Genomic DNA, 25,377 nt, shown 5'->3' with positions numbered 1-25,377 from the left:
GATTGTACAAGAATCTCCATTCCTCACCATGGATTTACTCGAGTCATGTTTTCCGTATGCTCTGTTGAGAAATGCGTACCATACAACATACAAAGCATCGGCTACCGAACCTTGAAAGTATCCAGATCAGGGCCCTTGGATTTTACTTTTACAAATATATAAACACATTAGCTGTCGAGACAAGTTTCAAAAACAGTTTTTAAAATCAAATTTACAAGTCAGTGCTTCGTCATGAGTTAGTGTTTCATTGGCAGAACATTTTGGGTTTTTTAAACACTAGTCAAGGATGAAGTAAACTGTGGTGTTTGGTGTTGAAATCATCTACAAAACAGCGTTACAGAATGAAATCATCTACCAAAAGAGCACTAAATAACTTTCTTTCAGTAGTCATATCTTCTTCAACTTCTCTACATAAAAATGTTATGTCAAGTTAGAAATACTTATTTGACAATAAATTCTGATTGCATTGTCACAAAGGAAAGAATCTATAGCTCAGATAACCGGTGACTGTTTTAAGATATCGGCTTTATTAGACATGTTAGAATGATGAATGAAATTGCAATGAGAAGTCAAGGTTAGACTGTATGAAAAGAGACACCAATCAGAATTTTGTAAATTTTTATATTATGTAGAATTGTATATGTATCTGATAGATATTTGGACATGAACATGTTCCAGTGTGTACACATGTGCATAATTTGATGCCTAATACAAATTAATGGTAAATTAATACCCATTGTTGAATTTAGAAACAAACATCTACTTTTGAAACAATTGAGTTTCACTGAGAAAGATACTGAGGTGTTCTACTTTCAATATACTTTTTTTTTTTTTATCAGTTTAATTTTTTGGTCCTGCCTGTGATGAAAGACATTAGATTTTACTTTAGCATCAACTTTTGAATTTAGATGTTACGTTTTTGCAGTTAGTGCCATTTTTCTAAAATGGGAAGTGTTTGATCAACTAATCTTCTCACACCATAAATAAAGGAACATAGTTTGTGACTTGAGCTTACATACATGTTTATATGACAAACGAGTACTCACAGTCTAGATTTCTAATTTAGACAAGTGAAAAAAAAAATTGTAAATTTTATTTTGATTTCATTTATGTAAATAGCTTATCATCAATTTTTCAAACACCATTGTAAATTCTTAGTTTTAATATTCATACAGCATACCAGCAAATTTAGCATGTTTTATGTAGAAACATAGATATGGTTTATGTAGAAACATAGATGTATTATTTTATACATTTATTGCATGTTCTAGCCAATTATTTATTAGCATATTTTTATTTATGTTTTTGAATGGACCAAGTTATTATAGAAATTGATGAGTTGACAATACTTTCTCTCTAAACGAGTACTGTGCAAATATTGTTGTCTAATCATTGTGTCTAATGTAAACTAATAGATTTTTTAATCCTTTGTTGTTGTTAAACAATATTTGTTTTTGTAAGTTAATAGACATTACAATCAGAGGTTATTATTACCAATATTCTGTTCAGCATAACTATTACAATTATTTCATAGCTGTAAGATAACCTATAAAACATATTTAAAACCTTTTATTATTCACGTGCACTATACAGCTTTTTACAGCGTAAAGGAACTGTTACTGTTGGTTAAAATTGTCATTGTAAATGTCTTGGACCTTCTTCTGTTTCTCTCATTTCTTATTTATTAGTCCCCTACCAGTCCAACCGGAGAATACTACAGGCTTCGTCTCCATCCTTCTGTCCGTCTGTCTGTCCCACATATATTTTTACGGAGTTTTTTCCCGCTGTCTCAAGATATTGATTTGAAATTTTGTGTATAGCTTTATCATGTACTGTTACAGATAAAGTTTTAATTTCAATGCAATATCCCCATTTTGTGGCAGAGTTATGGCCCTTGAACTTAAGAGATACAAAAATTAGTTGGGCCCGGTAGGGGACATGTATTACTTTAAATAGCAATACTCTTGGAATGTTTGTTACATTGTATTTTCACGGTGGCCGACTATGTCATTGTTTTAGTGGATGGAAGTCGGCAATGGTGGGGTCCAAATAATTTATTATTTCTTGCAACATCTAATTTATTATCGGAGCATTCTACATGTGACAGAGTTTGTGTAACTTTTGAAACAACTGTATTTTTCTGTCTTTATTATTTCAAATGCATCTAATGCTGATTCCAAAAACATTTGGCCAACATTCTCTTGAGAAATGAGCTCGCTTTCTGAAAGAAATTTGGCCACAGTGTTCTCAATAAAACATGCTTACCAGCATTTGAAGAAACATCAAAGACAAAAAGCTTTTATATGACTATGATGTAGTTTGGCCATTGTGAGTTTTGTTGTATTTATATAGAGGCCTTTCTTGTATAACCATCTTTAAACTATTTTTATTAAGAAACTATGAATAGCATGATTTAAATTGCAGTATACTAGTGTATAAACTGACGAAATCTTCATAAAGCTATACTTTATGAGATATATTTAATTTCCTTAAGTTTAGTAATCACTATAAAAATAAAATAAAAAAAAGGACTCCTAATACACTCGTGTTCTCCCTTCGCTTTTAATTTTGAAATTCACTTACAAGCCTAAATAAATATAAAAATAAAATAGGTAGCATGTTTTTTTAAATGGTTTTCTGTTTATTAATAGTGGATTCACGCAGGGCCGTAGCTAGCAGGGGTGGTGGTGGTGGGGGGGGGGGGGGCAAAAGAAATCCCGAAAAAATTATATAAAGTTAAAGAAAATTCTCTACTTAACCATTTAAGGAGTTTTTAGACTATTAACTACTCGATTGCCTCCACCCACCCCCAACAAAAAATCCTAGCTATGGCCCTGATTCACATCTGAAGTCTTGCCTGCAACAGTGTGGTCATGTATCTCCACATAAACATTTATTTCATGGTTTCAGTAATGAAAGGAATGTTTAATGACATCACATCACTCATTAAGGTTACGCTTATTTGGTGTAGTCAGACCTGTGTTAAGCAGCTATAGTGGTAGTATCAAACAGTGGCTTTTAAAAACAGATGGCTGCTTAATACAGGTCAGTTTATACTATATTGGATGGTTTGGAGTATTAGGTGGCTGCTTAAAACAAGTGTCCACAAGAGCATGTTTGACTGTACTCTTATTATGATCCTTGGTCTGCCAATGTTAATCCTACAGATTAGTAGCAAGGGACCTTTATATGTACCTTACCAGATACAGGGCAGCACATACCATGGTCTATAAATTGACCCATTAGGTCTTCTGGGGGGATCTATGATGTTATGACTTATTACCAGTGCTCTACCACAGCTACATCATGAATGAAGTATTAAAAATGTAATAAGATTTTTAAATGTGAATCTCTTATGACCCAATTCTTTCAGAATCTCAACAATTCATTTGGTAGTTATTTTTCATGTGATTCAAAATCTCTATATGAATATTATTTTACTAGAACTTAATTTTTTTTATATTACCTTCCAGATATCAGACTCAACCATCCATATGACATGTTAATATGTATGCAACCACAATAATTATTGTATTAATTTATAAAGAAATTTGTATAATGTTGCTAAAAAAATAAGTAATTTATTTTTTAATTTAATTTATAGTTATCTTACAACATTAAGACAATTATTTGAATCTTGCTTTTAGCCAGTTAACAGAGTATAGACAATAATTATAAACCTTTGGAGTACAATATTGTTTAAAAAGGTTGAATTTTATTTTAAGTGGAAAATGTTTTCTAAAATTATACATATTTTATTGTGATTAATAACTGTACATTTTATTTAAATATCAGATCATTGTAGTTTTTTGTTGGCTGCCTGCTGGCAGTGACTTGAATGACTCTTTACATACTATAAGACCATCTACATTTTGTAAGTTAACCATACAATCCCACCTACACACATAGATAATGGAGGTCTAGTAAGTTGTAGAACTTGTGCCTAATCCGTTTTTTTTATTTAAACAGTAAAATGTTTCAATCAAAAATATACATAACTTTTTTGCATAGTTTTTAAAACTTTCATCCATTGCTTTCTTTAATATGTACTTAAAAAGGCGCCGCAATCTGGACTCATATTTTTTAATTTGTACATAATATAATTGTTGTTGGTCATTCATTTCAGATGCATGTTGTACACTGTAATTTACTTTACATGAATCATCGAACATAAAAATAAAGACGACTTTTCTGTACAAGAAGAAAGTTGTTTTGTATTATTTTGTTATTTAAAATATATTAATTTTATGTATCCTGATGAAATGTTTCACTTTAAGGTACATGGTCCTGAAATACATTGTGTAGTAATTCTGTCCAAAAATTAGTTGTTTGCTTGAAATATTTCACCTGAAGATACCAATTCTTTAATTAGGCTTCATGCATTCACCTACCACATAGCAGTATTCTATAATATAATACACAAGGCCTTTTTAAGAGTTTCCTATTGTTCCGACTGGTTCTTTTTTTATTTGTACTGTTGACTGCCTTCTTTGTACTTGCCCGATGCCACATTTCACAAGGATCTTTTAGCATTCAGGTCCAGTGGACTACCATACACACCTCATGCTATATATTGTGTACAAAGATGAATTCCATAAATACAACTGTAATGGAGGCTACCATCTCTGTCACACAGAAGTGTGTATATACATAGTGGTCATATTTTCAGCTGAAAGCCCAGTTTAAGACCATCACCCCCCCCCCCCCGTAAACTTTCATTACGTCTAATAATCAATAGTAAATATTATTTAGTTTTATTCCAATAAATTAGCAATACAGCAAATGAGGTTAATCAAATGACCACGATTCCAAAGTGGGGAAAACTGTTTCACTATATTTTGTGAACGTCTTCTAATAAATAAAGACAATGACATAAATAAAGCAAATAAGGTTGAAAGTAACTGTTTCCACACTCTGACACATTCATAGTTTAAGCAATCTTGAATGGTACGTTTTATAATGACTTCATCAACAGAATTTCACTGGCATACATATTGCATAGAAAGTTTGTTTATACTTTAGTTTAGGCTTTATCCATCCAAAATTGATAAAACAGTTTGACCACCCAGTTTGTTACGGAGTTACCAATGATGAAACTAGCTAGTGATATTTTTAATGGTTATGCATACTAAAATATTGATACTGAAGTAGTTTGTTTAGAATAGAAGCAAGTTAAAATTAGAATAGCGATAACCCTATTTTAATAAAGAAAAATAGAAGAAAAAATTTTCAGCTTAATATATACTCTTTAAAAAAAGTAGAACTCCAATAAGAATTTACAATTGCCAAAATTGTAAGGTATATTAGCTGTGGGGAATGGTTATTTAAGAGATAACCATATGGAGTTTTCAGATTTTGTGTGTTATCGTCTATTTGATCCCGCAAATGTCATTTTTGACCGAATGCGTTAGCCCGAGCTAAAAAATAAAACATTTGTAGGCTGGATCGTTTTTCAACGGAACTAACTGTATATTTGGAATTTCTTGAGAAAAAAAACCCTGGCTACAATCTAACTGTAGACCCTTGAATCATCAACTTCGCCTGTTCCAAATGCTAATTATGTCATTTTTTAATGATGTCATTAGCTTTCCGGATGTTATTGTCTATTTGATCCCGGAAAAAGAATGTAATTAACCAATCACAATACAGAACATACTCACAGTCAGTTTACAAATGATAATAGTGAATTAATTGGGCAAACATTGCAACTGGTAGTTCAGTATTACAGTAGGTTTTATGACCACCAAAGATCTTGAAGGACGATTACCCCAATCAGAAGTGAAATTTGAAAGTTGACGTTTTTTTATCAGTAAATCGCAAATTCAAACAATAAAAATGACTCAAAACAAAACAATAACAACTGTATGATCAACAGACACGTGTACGGGGCAACTGCGTGAAGCACGTGCAAACTATGGAATGTGTTTTGGTGTGTTCATAAACAAACCTAAACATTCTTTCTAGGATGTCTGCGGTCAAAACGTATGTTTGTTCTAATAGTTGATATTAATATTAATATTTCAGGTTCCCCTACTTTTTTTTGAAGGGTATATTACTGTGGACAAAAAAACAAAGTCTGGAATGTATCTCCCAGGGCCATATCTTGTAGCATAGCATAAAAAAAAAAAAGTCCAGAAAACTATAAGACTGACAGATTAATGGAAAGACAGATGGACAGAGGATGGAAACAAAACCTATAGCCCCCTCTTGTTGGACCAACAGGGGACTAAAAAATCAAACAAACAAACATACATTAGAATATAGTTTTTCAATAGTTTATTATTAGTAATGATAAATGTATACCATTAGGAATACATTAAATTGTGTTTGGATACTTTTCGACATAAGACCGGGAACTGCTTTACACACTTAACTATGCATGGCTTAGTGCTCAACAAGTATGCTGCGATACAATATTGGGCTATTATATCTGCTGTTATATCTATGAGACTCTTCATATAATCTGAATGCCAAACCATTAACATTCAAGTATATTACTTCAAAGGATGTTCAGACATTGTCATGATGGTATACCTCCACGAACTACTGTAAAGTGCTTCAGGTTTATAAAGGAACGTAGTATACATGGTGAAAGCAAGTTTTTCTCTCCAGACCTATATAATTACAGTTCTAACAGTAATCAATATGACATTAGGCTTGACATTTACTAGTGTGATTATAATACTGCAGGGCCGTGTTTTATGAAGCAATCTAGCACCAAGATCATCTGAGCACTTATGGTGATCTTAGCATTAAGATCGAATCGTAAAACGGGGCACTGAATTGTTAGATTACTCATATATGGCTATAAATTTGTCTTTCAAGAAATGTGTCACTGATGTCAATGATTTTAATGTTCAGCACCCCAGTATGAATAAAATGCTGGCTACTGGGAGTTAACCAAACATATATACCAGAATGAAATGAATGAATAATGCATAATTCTTGTATTACAATATTTAAAACACAGTGTATAGAGCTGTCGTAAATTAAAAAAATATCACAGACAATAAATAATATATGTTTGATAATTTATGATTTAAAACACTCAAATCTATTTCAAACCCCTTAAAGTACTACTGGATGGAACCAAATTAATTCCACAACATTCCCATTTTTTAATTGGCATCAAATGATTACATCTTGCAAAACATAATGCTCTACTACTGTGATGCTCTATTAACATATTCGTAATGAGGTGGTTTGACATCCAATAGCCGATGATTGATAAATCAATGTGATCTAGTGGTGTCGTTAAACAAAACAAAGTTTCATAATGAGTTGAAGAATTCTTCTTCAACATCACCAGGGGTCGCCGATGAAAACCTATGCAAAGACTGTTCCAGGTCACCGATGAAAACCTATGCAAATACTGTTCCAGGTCACCGATGAAAACCTATGCAAAGACTGTTCCAGGTCACCGATGAAAACCTATGCAAAGACTGTTCCAGGTCACCGATGAAAACCTATGCAAAGACTGTTCCAGGTCACCGATGAAAACCTATGCAAAGACTGTTCCAGGTCACCGACGAAAACCTATGCAAAGACTGTTCCAGGTCACCGATGAAAACCTATGCAAAGACTGTTCCAGAGAGTTTAGTCCTGAAAAAGACTTTGATACAATATCAACAAAGTCGGAATAGTCTCTGTATGTAGTTGGGGCAGGACGTAGCCCAGTGATAAAGTGCTCACTTGATGCGCTGTCAGTTTGGAATCAATCCCCGTTGGTGGGACCATTAGGCTATTTCTCGTTTCAGTCAGTGCATCACGACTGGTATATAAAAAGGTCGTGGTATGTACTACCCTGTCTGTGGGATGGTGCATATAAAAGATCCCTTGCTGCTAATCGAAAAGAGTAGCCCATGAAGTGGTGACAGCAGGTTTCCTCTCTCAATATCTGTGTGATCCTTAATCATATGTCTGATGCCAAAAAAATTGTGTTGAGTGCGTCGTTAAATAAAACCTTCCTTCTCCTTCCTTCTTCTGTATGTCGTTGGATTGTATTATTTTCAATATTAATCAATGTTTACATTTATGCCACCCACCCTCATCCAGGTCTGCGAGTCACTGTTATTATGAAAACAGTGCTCAATTATCAGTGGTGTAGTGGGGGGGGGGGGGGGGGGGGGCGGCGGGCGGCACGCCCCCCCCTCCCCCCCAAGTCAAACCTTTTGTTTTACTGTATTAAAAGTTTATAAAATTATACATACATGCATAGTGTGGGTTGCCCCTACCCCCAATCTAAAATCCTGACTATGCCATTGTAAATTATTGAATATTAATATGTCTTATTCATAACAAAAATGTTCATAAGACAACAATGAATATAATACAGATATTTACATTAACATGAAATATATTTTTGATTCCAAAATCAAAAGAAGAAAATCTCTTCATAACTGACTTTTCAGAGGATTTTTTTTTATAGAAGACATGTTTCTTACAAAACTGTTTTTGTTTTTTTATCCAATAAAATGTGAAAAAAATCTTTTCACATGTAAGTTCAGCTACAACCATGTTTATATGAACTTTTTTGGTTCTAAACATATCCACAGAATTGTTTTGAGCTGTCACATTGTTCATGGCTTCCATGTGATAACTTTCACAGCAATTGTTGCTGCCTTCACTACGGCTGGTATCGGATCATCTATCCTTTCTTGTATCTGACAAAAAAGAAAGAAAAAAAAAGAGGATTGTTTTTTGCAGTATGTGAACAATTTTTTATAATATTAGCTTGGTTTTAAAAGCCAAAATATTATTTGCAGTAAGCAAAACAAATTTCTCAACATTAGCTTGTTTTTAAAAGCCAAAATATCATTTGTAGTACTTGAAACAAGTTTCCACAATGTTAGCTTTTTCAAAAGCAGAAATATTATTTCTTCATACAGTGAACTGGGCATTAAATAAAACATTTGTTTGTTTTCTTCTTTGTCTAAAGTACATTAAGTTTTGTGTTGTTGGATTATAAAACTGTCTTAGTTTAAATCACAGTCCAAATTAAACAAGAGTACGCCCATCAGGAGTTTGATGGAAAACCATAGATATTAATGAATATGTTACAGGTATGATTCAAGTCTAATTATGTAAAATATTTGCAATGGGATAGATGAACAGTTTGTTTTGGACCAACCACCATCCCAAGTTCTTCCTACATGTGGTTTGATGATCCTGTATGCAAGATATGATTTGGACAAGGATTTACTGTTATGTGCAGTAGACTGTGAAAAATAGGTTACAGTGACCTAGTAATAGTATGTGACACACGGCCATCCCAAGTTGTTCCTACATGTGAGGTTTGATGGTCCTGTATACATCTGTATGCAAGATATGGTCCGACAAGGATTTACTGTTATGTGCAGTAGATCGTGAAAAGCAGGTCAGTGACCTATTAATAGTATGCGACACACCACCATCCCAAGTTGTTCCTACATGTGAGGTTTGATGGTCCTGTATGCATCTGTATGCAAGATATGGTCTGGACAAAAAAAAGTTAACAGACTGATAGGATTTACTATTATGTGCAGTAGACTGTGAAATGTAGGTCAGTGACCTAATAATAGTATGTGACACACCACCATCCCAAATTGTTCCTACATGTGAGGTTTGATGGTCCTGTATGCATCTGTATGCAAGACATGGTCTGGACAAGAAAAAGTTAACAGACTGACAGGATTTACTATTATGTGCAGTAGACTGTGAAATGTAGGTCAATGACCTAGTAATAGTATGCAACACAAAGCCATCCCAAGTTGTTCCTACATGTGAGGTTTGATGGTCCTGTATGCATCTGTATGCAAGATATGGTCCTGACAAAAAAAAGTTAACAGACGGACATACGGATGGACGGATGGACAACACCATACCATAATAAGACCATCATAGATTGGCATATAAAAATGTTTTAAGGTCAAATATTTTATAATTTAACAAAATCTGAATTTCATAACTATAGTTATAGATTTCCAGTAAATGCTGATAATAAAAAAAAAAAAAAAAACAGTGAAGCACCTCACTTAAGACAGACTATTTCCCATCACAACTATTCACTTGGTAACAAACAGGTTTTACTTACCTTATCTACAAAAACAGGTTTTACTTACCTTATCTACAACTTCAAGAAGTGCTTTTCTGCCCTCAGGTGCCTCCGATAGACAAGTCAGTGCCTACAAAATGAAAATATTATGCCATGATACTTCATAAAATATCTAAGTAAAATGATCACATTGTGTCTTCAGAACATGATCAGTCAACTATTTGACAGGTGTATCCACCACTCATCATCATTTAAGCATGTTGGTCTTGTATACAACTTCCAATATCTGCCTATCTGGTTGAATTCTTATCATTAGTGACTCATCTAAATCATATTTAATCTTTACAGGTTTTGAGTTTAACTTTAATGCAATTATCCAAATACTAGTGTGGTGTACTAGTTAGAACGAGAAACAAACCAATCAGTTAAATTGATCCACCAAGGTGGTTCGATCCTACAACGCAACCACGTCAAGCCAACACTCAACTGACTTGAGCTAAATGCCGCCCCATCCAAAAGAAGAAGTGCTTTTGATGTTTTCAATACATTGCAGTTTTGGCTTTTATTTTGGGGCTTCTTCTTTTGTAATCCAAAACATACTCAAGCTTTTTTAAAAACATCAAAAGCACATGCATAGTTTTTAACTGAACAACAAGATCTCAACACCATGCCGTCTTTTAAACATGAAACACAGTCAGAACTGTGTGAGAAAAATACTGAGCACTGCCACAAGTTGTCTTTGATACATTCCCACTGATGGAACTCAAACTGGAAATGGGGAAAATACAAATGGGCCTATACTGAAGGGATATGTCAATTACAATCATGTTAGATTCTTCATTAACTTTCATAGAAGTTTAGAAGGATTCTGTGCTTATGAGAATTCCAGATTTTGGGGTAGAAGCATAATAAATAAAAAACAAACCCAATTAATACATTTTTTTGTTTGTTTAAATCCCCCATTCTAATTCACTTTGCATACAACGTAAAATTTGATTGGCTAATTAAATCCATTTACGGCAGTAAAATCAGCATTCTAATTCACTCGGCATATAGCGCGAAATTTTATTGGCTAATCAAATCCATTTGCAGCAGTAAAACGAGCATGAACCTGTTGGAAATTTGGGGGATTCCCCAAGAGCCTATTTACATATTCATACCCTACTTCTGTTTAGTTGGACATACTTACTTTTAAAATACCAATGTTGAATCTTTTTTTGAAAGAAAATGGGTGCTCTTCTAAATTTTATAACGTAAATGGTATTTTATAAGGCTGATGAATTAAAACATGATTTTAGTGGTGTTCATTTAAAAATTTTATTATTTAAACAATAAAAAAATGCATTTATTTAATTAGAATGGGAATAACTATGTTGTATTTAACCATTTGCAGACGTTAATGCTGGGTTTACAGTCGCAAACATCTTTTTTCCGTCTCCACTCTACATCACCAGTAAAACTCAATTTGTGACCGTAAAACCAGCATTAACATCCGCAAATGGTAAAATACAACATACATGTAGTTATCACCTAACTTTAATGCCTGTAATAATATACATATAGACAAAGTAAGCAAAGTAAGGGATGTTATTCTATGTGCCAATCTCCACTTGAAGCTCAGGTATGTCTGTCCGGGACACAGGTTCCGTGTTTGTGCCAGAAAACCTGCTCAGGGCAGATTTGGATAAAACTCATTGACTCACCTTTAATGAATTCGCTCTGACCTCACTGACTGGGCTGTTTACAATGTTGACCAGCGGCTGAATAGCATTTGCAGCTAATGCTGTGTACTTTCCTTTTGTTGTGATAGTTATGCTGAAACCCAGGCGAAACATTCATTAGTGCCTAGATGAAACACCACATCAAGACATCATTGTCCAAACTGGTTTGAATGTCACGACACCAGAATAATAGATGTTACAAAACCACCACCAACACCTCAACCCTCCCCCCCACCAAAAAAAAAAGAAACCACCCAGAAAAAACCAGGAAAAAAAAGCAGAAAGAAACAACCCAAACAAACACACACACACACACACCCACCCCCCCAACATACAATACAACATACAGACGTGTAAAGATTATGTATTATATCATAAAAGAAATACCAGCCTTACTTCTAATAGCTGAACTATTGTCTGATGAAGTATGACCAACGTATACTATGTGATATGTACCTCATGAGAGCTCCAGCTGCATTGCCCTGTACATCCGGTTGATCATCTTTAAGTAGTGCAACAAGCAGTGGGACAGACTGCACCTCAACTGCTTTATTCTTGCCCTCAAGAGGAACACTGACAAAAACAAGATGCTGATGATAACTAAAAGGAATGTTTGTTGAACAATACCATAAAATAATGCTCAGTCTGCTGCAGTGATTATCAATTAAAATAAGGTAATTGAGACATTTAGTCAGTAACAGGATGAAATTGCAGTCCCCACATTTCATTTTCAACTTATTTGCGTGCTTATATCCAATTAAGATTCAAGCATGCTGTCCTGGGCACACACCTCAGCTATCTGGGCTGTCTGTCCAGGACAGGGGGTTAGTTGTTGGTGAGAGAGAAGAGGGTGTAGTGTCCTTACATCTACCCACTGAGTTGTTAAAACTCGCTCTGGGTGGGAGCCGGTACCGGGCTGCGAACCCTGTACATACCAGCCTTATATCCGATGGCTTAACCATGACACCACCGACGTCAGTAGTCCCCACATTTAGGTTACTAAATTCTATCAAGTAACAAAGACCTGTTATACGCACACTCCAAAATAAACAATACACACGTCACATACCATTGTTGGATGTACCAGCTGTTTAGATGGGCTCACTGAGGTTTCAGGAAGATACATGTATAAAATTATAATTTCATGACGAAGAAGGTACATGGCAACATACTCTGAAACACATTCGATCCATGTTCCACTAGTAAACATGACTCTTACAATATACTGGCCCATAACAGGAATACAAATTAATATAAGACCTATAAGACCAGACTCAAGAACATCAAACCAGATTTAACAATAATTTAAACACAAATAGCTCTCTCTCCTCTTAGCAGAGATATGTATAATGATTTTCTATAGCTTTTTAGAGAAAGATTTAAATTTCTATCTTTTTCACACTTGGAATTGCTGAGCTCAAAAAACAAAACTTTGCAGATTTTTAATGACTTGTACAAACTCTTGTAATACAACTCAATATAGTAGCAAGACCTTCTGTCCAGTTACACCCTCACATGCAGCTGAGCATTTCATTTAAGTCACACCAAAGCATAATAGCAATATAAACAATTTAAAAAAGGGACTTCACCTATACATTCAGAAACAATGTAGACAACAAGAATGGTGTATTGTATGCAGTGCTATTAATGGTTCTACCTATTAATGGTTCAAATAATAATCAATTTTAAGATATACCTTTGTTGTTGATTTTGATGTGTTTGTTAAAATAATTATGATGTATTGAGTTATCACTGACTCAAGTTTCTTAACACATTGATTTAAATATTCATAATATGTGCTATTGTTCCTCATGCTATACATATTACATGTATGTTGATGGGTTTTTTTTGAATGTATGTATGTATAATATCATGTATAGATTAGAGAGGGCCTCATGGGAGACCAGTCACCTTGTACTGAATGTGTTTACCCTCTGAAAATAAAGACTTTTATTATTATTATTTATTATTATTATTATTACTACCTCAAATCCATAATATCTCTAGCTGCTTTTGCCCGAATATTATGTGATTGATGAGTAAGTAATTTTGTGAAAGCTTCCATTGCCCCTGCATCGAGAGCCTTTGCTGTGTCCACCCTCATGCAGAAGTGCAATGTGTCAAGAATAATCTTCTGAATTTCGACAAGTTCTGTCTGTAGCTTCTCGACTAGGATATCCACAAGACCAGCCAGGACAATACCTTCTGCTCCTTCACAAGAGAAATATACTAGGATTAGAAAAATAAAAGCCAAAGAAAGGGGCAAAAATGTTGAGTAACACCCCAGCATATCAATTTTACATGCAATTTCATACATACCAACAATAATTAATGAAACCTTTTTTTTCTACATAGGTTGAAATTATCATATAGATCAATAGAGAATCATATTAGTTGATCCTGTGTCTGGACTCACTAGAGACAAATTATCTTCCATTTAGCCACAAGGGACAATTCTAACACACAAAACTTTATCTAGGTAATAAAATTAAAAACAGTATACAATTAGCAGAAATGCATAACAGTGTATAGCAACATGACATTATATTTTTACAATACTGGCTAAATAATTACATGTATGTAACTGAAAACACAATTTATATTTTGGAAAAATCAAATGGGCATATATTTCTAAGGGGATGACATTTACACCTTCTTTTTACTGAACAACATGTCACAATGAAAACTTAAATAATTGTACCACTCGACAAAGTAAAGTTTGTGTTATTTAACGACGCTGCTAAGCACATTGATTTTTTTATCTTATCATTTTGGAAAAACATATGGGACACTGTTTTTAGATGTTGCCACATAGGCTACTCTACGACAGGCAGGGGGATCTTTTATTTGTGCTTCCCACATGCACAAACCATGGCCTTTGTGACATCACCTGGATCACTGGTCGGTGCAAGTGGTTTACACCTACCCATTGAGCCTTGCGGAGCACTCACTCAGGGTTTGGAGTCGGTATCTGGATTAAAAATCCCATGCCTCGACTGGGATCCAAACCCAGTACCTACCAGCCTGTAGACCGATGGCCTGCCACGACGCCACCGAGGCCGGTGCCACTCGACAAACTCTGGGCTTTGGAAGCTGAAGCTATTTGACCCCCCTTTTGATAATGGACCAGGCTCTATACTTATAAAACTTTCACAGAGTTTAGAGTAAAGACTTTAACAGAGTATTGGACTTTAATGTCAAACAAAGTATTGCATGCGACATCATTAAAGATTTAAGTTTGGCCCATGTTTTATAAGCACGGGCCCTGGACATACCTGACTTAACAGTAAAACAGGTAAAACTGAAAATTAAAACCTTACCAGGTGGAGTCTCGGACACCATTTCCATAGCCATGTGTGCATTTTTCCTGGCAATATCCTCCTGATCGTTGAACAATTTTGACAGTGGTATGATGATCTCATGATCAAGAAATGCATCTCTGCCAATGGCATGACCTGTTTTAGTAGAATACATGTACAATATGTTTTGTGGACATCAGAAAGTGTAAAGAAAAATATTTACATTCTATAGAAGAAACTATAAAAAAACAAGAAGGAAATGAGAAGTTTTTCAGCCACTACAAATATATACTATATACACTGATAAAATCAACAAACACATTTCATACCTTCATGTGTAATTTACACCAGTTTAATTCGAAGCATAATTTATATGTCACTATTTAAGCTGAACCAGAGTAAATAAAAAATGGTAAAAGAACAAGCATTTTCCAGTTGTTTTTCCTTCAATATTTACAATTTAATTTAAGATAGCAGTACAGAAATACGTAGGAATCACTACATTTATAAGTGGAAACTGCTGTTTGGGATTAACAAGGTTTCAGTGGATAAAGAACTAACCTGCTATAACATAGAGACATTGTGTGGATTTTTGTCTCACTGTAATATCAGGGTCTGACAGTAACTTGCACAGACTTTCAGCAATACCTGAAAAAGAGGTGAGGTGATATATATATATTTTTTAAATAATATATTTATTAAAAATAGTCTAGCTTCTACAAATAAAATGTTTCAAATTCAGTAACACAAATTTTGTTTTTTAATTATTAAACTTTTAGAAAAGAATATTTAATATGTATCGCAAAACAAAATACAGAAAATGTGTTGTTATTATTATAGTAATTTAAGTTCTTATGACCTATATTTTTAATTTGCAACAATGAATAAAGATTTAATGAACTCGTAAATAATAATAAAATATATACAATCAGAAAAACACATTATAAAATTTCATAAAGATTGAATAACATTTCAAATGTGATATCCTTTTCAGGTATCTATGCAAGAAATTGGACAGGGGGTGGTCTAGACTGTCGTGAAATATTTTTAGTTGGATGAATTATGCTCTGCCCCAAAACTAAAATAAATTTTTTCTCGTTCCAACCAGTGCATCACAACTGGTAAACGGCCATGGTATGTGTTTTCCTGTCTGTGGGAAAGTACATATAAAAGATCCCTTGCTGCATTAGAAAAAAGGTAGCGAGTTTCCTCCGATGACTACGTGTCAGAATTACCAAATGTTAGACATCCAATAGCGATAATTAATTAATAAATGTCTTCTAGTGGTGTCGTTAAACAAAACAAACTTTAACTCTCATTTTCCCTCCCCCAGCATAAACTTAAGAAGCACTGATAGACATAATTTAGTCATACCACATCTCAAGGCTTCAGCGATATGTTCTGGATCATGTAGATGGTCACACAGTGACATCACAGCTCGTTGCCGTGTAAGTAGGTTGCTGTCATTTAGTTCCTGATTCTGATGAGAAAAAATATACACTAATCATGAACTGAACCAATTATCATTTCTGTTAAGACTTTAATGTACAGATAAGCCAGACCATGTATAATTTACGAATCGTAACAAACAAAACCACCAAACAATTAATGAATAAATACATCTTTTAGAAATGGTAATGGGTTTAAAGGCTGATAGGTACTTGGACCATGTTCCCAATGACCTGAGGCAATGGGAGATTTTTCATTCCAGTATTGACTCCAAGCCCAGTGTAAATTCACTAGTTTTAATTAGGAGGTGTAAACAGGGTACAATTTTTCATACGAACTGATAATCTATTCGCACGACGGTTACACAAATTTAACTTCCTATGAACCACAATAAGGTCATGTGGTAAACTGTTACATGTTCTGAAAGTCACTTTACCAAGTATCAAAGAACTTGTTCTTTAATGATTTGCAATGAAATATTTTTATTTTATATTTTATTTGCTTAAACTTATATTACAGGGCTCAAACGTAATGATGGCACCAACAGCAATTGCCACATTTGATATATAACTGACTATAGATCAGGAACACCGCTGATGGCACTTTTGTGCTGCTGGATAAAAATGACTGCCATCAGTAAAGCTCCTTAAAGGTAGACTAAACTCCAACAAGAGCCTTATGTGTTGGAAAGATGCATACCTGGACCACCAACACATACTGACACTTTAACAAATGAAAAACGCGTAATTTTAGAATTAATAAAAAAAACTTGATTATTCCTGCTAACTGGGGGCACCCATTTTGTTTCGTTTTTGTGACGACTGGTGGTATAGCTTGGGGCGAAGTGATGTCAGCTCAGGTCCAACTCTCTATTATGCACAGTGTAAACAAATGCTCTAATTTACGACAAGGTGCTTCGCTTTCATCAACCCGACTTGTAAAAGAACATAAATGACTCGATAGTATAATAAACTATTTAAAGGAGACCGGACACCAAAAGACATGTAGTGTGTAATGGATTAAGTTAGCTTCAAAGACCGCATTACTCTAACGCCTGGCTCGCTGCGAGGCACCGGTCAGCTGCGCGTCTTAGGTTTGGGGTAAAAACAGAAGTGGGCGGGATTATGCATAGATCTGAATGAAAGCGAGGCAATACGTCATCGGTGAGAGTTACCAAGCAATACCGGTACACGTGTTGATTCTTTGGTTGTGCCTTTTAGTCGTCTTTTGTTTTTTTGTCTCCAGGTTTATCGGAAATTTAATTTACAAGATAATTAGTGTTATTATATACTGTCGACGTAATTATATGATGGTTAACTGCGCAGTGTTTAACTGCAACAGTAACAGCAATGCATCCCAAGAAACGGCCAACATCATGGTTTCGATTTCCAAAAAAAACACGAAAGTTGTTTTAAAACATGGACGCATTATTGTCGTCGAATGGGCTTTACACCAACTAAATACAGCAGGTTATGGTACATTTACAATGTGAAAATTAAAACAAGTATGTACTTAAGATATACATTAAATAAAGGTATTGCAATTTGTTCACATACGAATATTTAAACTTCACATTTATTTACCTATAATTACCAAATTAATTTTCACCAACAGCCCATAACGACTCCATACTAACATCTCTTGATCTAGTTGGTTTATTAACCTCATAATAAAACACCTTCAAAACGTGAATTATTACGTTAGTTAACAATGTTTATCATCAGTTCAGTATATTTTCATTAAAATTAAATGCTAACACTTGTGGCAGGAACAACATATGTACTCTGGCCAGAAGGAATGATGGTTAAATAAGTTTAAAGCTAGTGTCGATTATTAAAGCATAATAAAATTGTACTTTTCAATGCTTTCTGTATGTCATATTAAAAATACTCTACACCAAATAATTATTTTAATACCTACCCTGGGTTTCTGCCAGAGGGTGCGGAGGGTAAACTTATATGTATGTACTAGAAAAATCTCAGAAATTAATGTATATATATATACTGATGGAAAGAAATAAGGGATCGTTTTTCTACTATCAGTAAATAGGGTCATGATTGCGCGTTTTGCATTAACTCCCATACAATTTCAACGCTATTGATTGAGCCTAAACTCACTCCCTGTAATGTAATGCACGTGCAGAATATGTTTCCTAGATTTTTCCACAATGTTCTTTCGGGTATATAAGTTATTGTTGTATGGAGATTACAGGTTAGAAAGGGTTTTGATATGGTACGACAATACATGACTTTAGCTCAAAAATGGACTGCTGTGGGTATGGTTAGGTCAGGAAAATCACTTAGACAGGTTGCAACTGCTCTTGGGAAGTCAATTAGCGTGATATCAAGGTTATGGAACCTGTACCGACAAACTGGCAACGTGAAAATGCGACCTGGTCGAGGAAGACGTAAAGTCACCACCCTTCGACAGGACCGTCAGATTCGCCTGATTGCTTTACAGGACAGATTTAAGCCATCGTCTAAAATAAATGTTGAATTCAGGGCTATATGTCGGCTAAGAATCAGCGACCGAACAGTACACAATCGACTGAAAGAAGACAGGTTAAAAAAGTCGACGACCAGTTATTGGAATCAAGATGACAGCCCAACACAAACGATTGAGGTTACAGTGGGTGTGTCAATATGGGGTACGACAACTACGTCATTGGCGTTGTACAATGTTTAGTGACGAGTCTCGCTTCAATCTTGACTATGCTGATGGAAGATTGCATGTTTGGCGCCGTCTTAATGAGCGATACACTGCATGCACCATTAAAGAACATGACAGATACGGGGGTGGTTCTGTAATGGTGTGGGGCGGCTTGATGGAAGAGTCACTGGTATTCGATACAGGGACGACATTTTGCAGCCGGTAGTGATACCGTTTTCACGCAGGGTTGGACGCAACTTTGAGTTCCAGCATGATAATGCACGCCCTCACATAGCCTGTGTTTCGGTGGACTGCTTAAGAAATGCCAATATCCAAACTTTACCCTGGCCAGCAAAAAGTCCAGACCTGAATCCAATAGAACATTTATGGGATGTTTTGGGTTGTTGTGTTCGTGAACGCCCCATTGCGCCCCAAAACGTGGATCAACTGTTCTTGGCTCTCCGAGACGAGTGGCACAACATTCCAAGAGCTACCATCTGTACTCTCATTCAAAGTATGCCCCGACATTGTGCTGAAGTTACGCGGGTGTATGGGGGACACAACCGTTATTAATATTCAATAAAACAACTTAAAGTTCAGGTTTTCTTGTGTCATTTCTAACTGTATAGTGAATTCAAATTATATAACATAAACATCCGATCCCTTATTTCTATCCATCAGTATATATATAATGTTTGATTTTTTCAATATATTATAGTAACATAATTGCTGTTTAAAATTTATAAAAGTGCATGAAATAAAATGTTAAAAAAACCAAACATTTCAAACCTAGAACCACCCAATATACTCCTTTGAATATATTTAGTTTTTACAGGCCCGTAGGAACAACTTTGGGGGGGGGGGGGGGGGGGGGGGGAGCACTGACAGACTGGGTATAAACTCTACATCAGATTTTGGTTACAATGGCAAACATTGATGTGATAAAGAAAAGCTCACAAGTGGGGGCACCCCTCCACACACACACACACACACACACACACACCCAATTCCTACGGGCCTGTTTTATTACGTACCCCCAGATTATTTTCTGGCAGAAAACCTGGTACCTTTGGTAGAGGTTGAAAAAATTGGTTGTCTAATTTTCGACTGTTACCATAAAATAATATAATTAATCACTTTTGGCATCTAGCAATTTAAAGCAAAATTAACAATAGTTACCACATGGAATAAGCATCATATATTATTTTGTTTTACCTGTAATATATTTGACCTGTAATATATTTTCATCTGGACTTCCTTCTTCCTCCATGAATGATTAAAGAAAATAACACTGGATATATTGTAATTATTTTTATTTTATTCCAATATATAACAAATGTGTTTTATGTCAGTATGTGGAGCAAACTACCTGAAACAGTTGGTTTGAAATCATGATTACAAAATCATAAAGATAAAAGGAAGTATGTGTGTGGGGGGGGGGGGGGGGGGGGGGGGGGAATACAGTCTCTAGTGAGGGATACAAACTAGATTTTTTATCTTTATATCGTCTTTATTTATGCAAAGTAGTGAAAATTTAAAACATACATTTTCTTCCTAGAGTGTGTGATGGAGAACAAGCCCCTAGGCCGACCCCTCCCCAGTTCCTATGAGCCTGTTGTATTTTATATTAATAAATGCAAAAACTACATAATAATATTGTCGATAAGACATATTAGTTGTAAAATTATTGTCAGTATGTTGCAACAGTATATTTTCCAACATTTCTGTGTTTCTGTACCCGGCTGTGGACAGTTTCGGCAGATTGGTAACACATTTTCTTAATAATTAAAATTACACGGTTTAACCAAACACATTAAAACTTGGAGGGTAATTAGTTAAGAGAACAAAATTTTTTGTTAAATTATTATATCTTGCTTTGGTGAGGAGGGGGCGCTTTTTGCAAAATATGCGAAATCGGCCTCTGGAATATCCACTGACATGTCATATTTACATCTATGCTGAACAAGATTTATGATGAAATATTATTACATTTTGTGTGCTTTTCTTCTAATTAGGTCCATTTACTTCAGTTTACATTAAAAAAGTCATAAAAAATTGTTTTAAAAAAATGCTTGTATGCTAGTCTATGACCGTGTGGCTTCCTCGTCTTCGTCGGCAGTTGATTCATCTGGATTTTTGTCTAAAACAACATTTCCAGGATTAGGGACAAAGTCTCTGATATGTGCTTCAAACTGATACGGTTTGATGCCATTAGCACAATCTGGACACAATTCTTCGTCACTTGAATCGCTAAGTTCGTCCATGCTGCTTGGTAGTTTCTTCAGTTTTCCTCTCATCGATGACGTCACGGGTCTAGCTCATCAACTGTCGACAGTTTCCGGCAAACATCGGCGAAAAAAAAACCCAACCAAGACTGGCACGCTTAACTTAGTCACTAAGGGGAGCGCGGTAGTTGCGTGTTGTGGTTTATGACGGCAAACAATTCATTACGCCGCATATATGATTTGGTGTCCGGTCTCCTTTAACTAAATATATTTCAATTTGCATCAATATAACGAAATGGAGTTATAGTATTTTTTCTTTTAAAAAATCCAAAGAAAAAATGCATATTATTAGGCTTATTGGTAGGATACGTTCAAGCAAAAACGACCACTCACGATACCCAAGTGATAATTTTCTTTTCTCTGGGACTACGTAATAGGTCAGTTTTGTGATTTTAGATGGGAAAGTCTAAATAATCAAGGGTTTTACAGAATTACTTACAGTAATAAAGCTGGTAAAGTCCATTACGATTTGATCTTATCACACAATACCCTGTGATCTTAATAAAAAAGACACGTCTTTTTAGTGTCTAGACACAGTGTCTAGGGACCATCTTAATATACACCTGCCAATCAAGAACCACAGGTACAGGCCACGGAAAGAAAAGACCAATTAACCAAGAAAACACTCCGACTATTATTTCAGTATGTGGGTTAATTTATATACAAAATATAATACAGTTATTTCAACACTTTGACAATGGTGGTTTATTTTGTATTTAAAAATAAACCACATATACACTTTGCTGTGTTACTGGGATAGATATTATTAAAGAATATTGTGATGCATCCTCAAAAATCTTCAGTTCGAAGACTAATTCCTGACATGACACATTAGGTATTACATAACCACCAGCTCGCCAGAGGGCGTTTTCACTGGGATGGTACAAAATGGCTGCGCCCGTTATATATAATAGCCATCAGATTTAACCGTTTTATTAATTAACTATACGATTATACTTGTTGATATTAAGCAATAATGTGCATTATGTATTGTTGAATATGCACACCAGTCCAAAAGCCTTGCTTTAGCATTCCTTTAACAATGGCAAAATATATACACCTAGTGTACATTACCTGCCAGTATTTAACATATGTATACATGTATGTACAATGACATTCCCTTCTGAGATCGGTCATAGACTGTTATACTTTTGTATCTGATAAACTTTACGAAAAACAGACTGTCCAGCATTGTCTACCAGTCAAATCCTGTTTTGTAGTTTGGTAAAAAATGTTATATGATCCAGATCGTGTGTCTGGTTGATCACTTGTCAAAACCACTAAACGTCAGACATTAATAGAATATAAAGATTTAATAATGATTTGCTCTAGTTGTCCTAGCAAGATTAGTCACTGCAAACCTTGCTGATTAAAGGGAGTTATTACTCTTGCTCGCCATCATGCCACTGAGACTAGTTTAAACAGAGTAACTTTTAGCTCCCCTTGACAAACGAACAACTGCCGACATATACTTTTTCTCAACATCTCTTTACCTACCATATTGCCTAATAGACCATTGTTTCTGCTACTAAAATAGATATGTGAAGCACTAGGCTTTTTTAACCAAAACTTACACTATAAGGGAATACCCTTCAAATTAGATAGTTAGGCTAGTATAATTCCCCCCCCCCCCCCTCCTTGTATTTCATTATAATCCAAGGATGGGGGGGAATGGGTGGCTTTGATAAGCCGTTGGTTTACACAGAGTAGGGACTTAGGACATTAGGAACAACCTTAACACTAAACTAGGGTTTACAAAGAGACTGCACGCACAACCGCAACATTACATAGGGTGCACTGACCAATGATAACAATGCACCCGCCGCCCAGCATGTACTCATAAGGAGCCGGACAAAAGAAAACCGGCTCCGAGTACACAATTGCAATGCACCTAGGTGGAGCTGGACAAAAGAATATGGGCCTCTCCTACCCCAATCCCAAATACTTGCTGCTGGTGGACTACTTGGGCACTTGGTGACATTGACGCGGAGGATGCCTTCAAGACGACTGGATCAACAAAAAACCCGGGACAGCAAGAACGGCGCCTTACCTACCGGCATATACACAATTGCACATGTCTCCCCTGGGTTGTCATGCCACGACTAGAAGCGGTCAACCTAAGGAGACACCCCAACATCAAATAGGTCTAATTAACGAGCTATTCTCGACTCACTAAATTCAAAACCTATATGTAAGCTCCTGACCTTTCTCTTTCGATCAACCGTTCAAAATTGCACCAAACTTTCTTAATCCAGAATTGCGCACTTTTTCTCTTTGGCATTATTCTTTGCTCCGTCAAAATTCTATAGCACCATTATACCCCCCAGCCTGTTACTGACCACGGTTGGGCTGCTGGTGCTCCCTTGCACCTGCCAGTGCAGGCAGCCCCTCCTCCTACCCACTCCCACCTTTCCTGTCCTGGATAGAGGAGCACACCAAGGCCGGCTCTTATGCCCAGGACAGGCATGCACTACAACAGCTTGCTCTGAATGTGCACGTAAAGCCCTATGACCTGACCTGCTCCCCTTGGCATCTGAATTTATAGTATCAATAGGCAGTGATTTTCAACCTTTAAAATATTTAATGGAAAAACAGACATTTGTTGGTTGAGAAAATAAGGAAGGGAAAAAAAAGAGTTCCGTTTTTTCGAAAACCTGACTGACTCCCCTCAAACCAACCAAAAACAACCTAAACTGCAAATAATAAAATTAAAAAATTAAAAGAAAGACACTACATTAACAGTGACACACACACACATAGCCCGAGTCACTTCTAGCCTAGTCCGAATGGATGTAGAAAGTGTGGTTCTTTCTACATCTGAAAATGGTTACATTACCCTATATCTATAGCTGGTATTCAAAACTTGTGGCACCATGTTTCAACCATTTCTCAACTAAAATAGTGCAACAAATGGACACACAAACCAAAAATGTATAACCTACAGTACTCACTAAAGCCCAATTGAAGTACTTGTATCATTATTAACAAAATAAATCTTCCAAAGACAACCTTCAAAAAATTTCCTGCCATTTCAAATTTGCTAAGTAGAGAGAAGCAACTTGCCCTGCACATTAAAAAAAAAGTATTGACTTATTGATATATGGTAGGGGAGGGCCAAAGGGGACTGTGTGTAATACTTCGGCAATTGTCGACGACCAAATGGTAGCCAGCTACTGTATCTAAAATAAATATTTTTTCCTAAATCTCATGCCACAGAGCTTTAGTTTTATTATTCTAGAGTCCAGTCATGACATTAAACTTACATGTTATTAACCAGTACCAACGTATCATGTGGGCACACACTTTTCTCTACATTACCACAAGAAGTACAGCATCAGATTTCTTCATGTAGCATCGGTACTGGTTAAGTTTAATGTCATGTGTATTTTAGACACAGTAGCTGGTTACCATTTCATCGTGGATGATTGCCGAAGTATTACAGTACTCTCTAGTCCTCCCCTACAACATATCAAAAAGGGGAGGGCTGGAGATGACTCGAGCTAACACACACAAAATTATGGCCAGAGGCTCAGGTTGAAGAATCTTAAACAATTATCTCTAAATTTATGTGGGAGCCTTACCAGTCGTGGTAACGCACGATCTCCATAGGCAAGTGGTGTTTTCGTGACATCAATATGTGGGGGGTATTTCGCTGATATAACTGTGTCAGCCATCGTAAATGCAAATGACTACAAGCAAAAGAAACAACGTTTTTCAAGCAGGCGAACTTGCTGAACGCTTACATGCGTTGCTCTTGACAACTTGTTTTGACTCATCAGCGATAGATTCGTAACGAAAAATGACAAATTAAAATATATAGGCCTAATGAATACGTTTCTAAATTAAATAATGTATATTTTACATGGACGTGCAGTTAACACCTCTATTTTATTCAATGAATTTTACGGAAGAAAAATTACGCTAGGCTAGCTCTGTATGTA

At 35.5% G+C, this 25,377-nt stretch overlaps 2 protein-coding genes across 6 annotated transcripts in view; one reads left to right on the top strand and one right to left on the bottom strand.

Annotated features, from left to right (window-relative positions):
* LOC121380506 (nck-associated protein 1-like) overlaps positions 1 to 4,202 on the top strand; it is a 57,477-nt gene extending 53,275 nt beyond the window's left edge. For all 5 annotated transcript variants that reach the window (XM_041509345.1, XM_041509344.1, XM_041509341.1 and 2 more), the window contains one exon: positions 2 to 4,202. In XM_041509345.1, the coding sequence (XP_041365279.1) occupies positions 2 to 115 (114 nt within the window). In that variant the 3' untranslated portion in view covers positions 116 to 4,202. The remainder of the gene's footprint in view (position 1) is intronic.
* Positions 4,203 to 8,310: 4,108 nt separating this feature from the next.
* On the bottom strand, positions 8,311 to 25,194 carry LOC121382336 (radial spoke head 14 homolog). Its single transcript, XM_041511920.1, has 9 exons — positions 25,018 to 25,194; positions 16,428 to 16,533; positions 15,615 to 15,701; positions 15,075 to 15,209; positions 13,740 to 13,965; positions 12,211 to 12,327; positions 11,737 to 11,848; positions 10,101 to 10,163; positions 8,311 to 8,663 (listed from the first exon to the last, which is right to left on the bottom strand). Exons 1-9 carry the CDS (start codon positions 25,108 to 25,110, stop codon positions 8,580 to 8,582), a joined length of 1,023 nt encoding a protein of 340 aa, XP_041367854.1. The 5' UTR covers positions 25,111 to 25,194; the 3' UTR covers positions 8,311 to 8,579.
* Positions 25,195 to 25,377: the final 183 nt, after the last annotated feature.

The sequence above is a fragment of the Gigantopelta aegis genome, chromosome 9 (genome assembly GCF_016097555.1).
Source record: "Gigantopelta aegis isolate Gae_Host chromosome 9, Gae_host_genome, whole genome shotgun sequence".
NCBI lineage: Eukaryota > Metazoa > Mollusca > Gastropoda > Neomphalida > Peltospiridae > Gigantopelta > Gigantopelta aegis.
This window is presented reverse-complemented; position numbering and strand designations above follow the sequence as displayed.

Bases quoted from the DNA above. Each gene is read 5' to 3' on its own strand.
- LOC121382336 (XM_041511920.1), bottom strand. From the start codon at position 25,110: ATGGCTGACACAGTTATATCAGCGAAATACCCCCCACATATTGATGTC. The intron at 15,702-16,427 runs GTATGACTAAAT...CCTCTTTTTCAG, and splicing joins CGCTGAAGCCTTGAGATGTG to GTATTGCTGAAAGTCTGTGC. The intron at 12,328-13,739 runs GTAGTAATAATA...TGTTTTTGTCAG, and splicing joins AGAGATATTATGGATTTGAG to TGTTCCTCTTGAGGGCAAGA.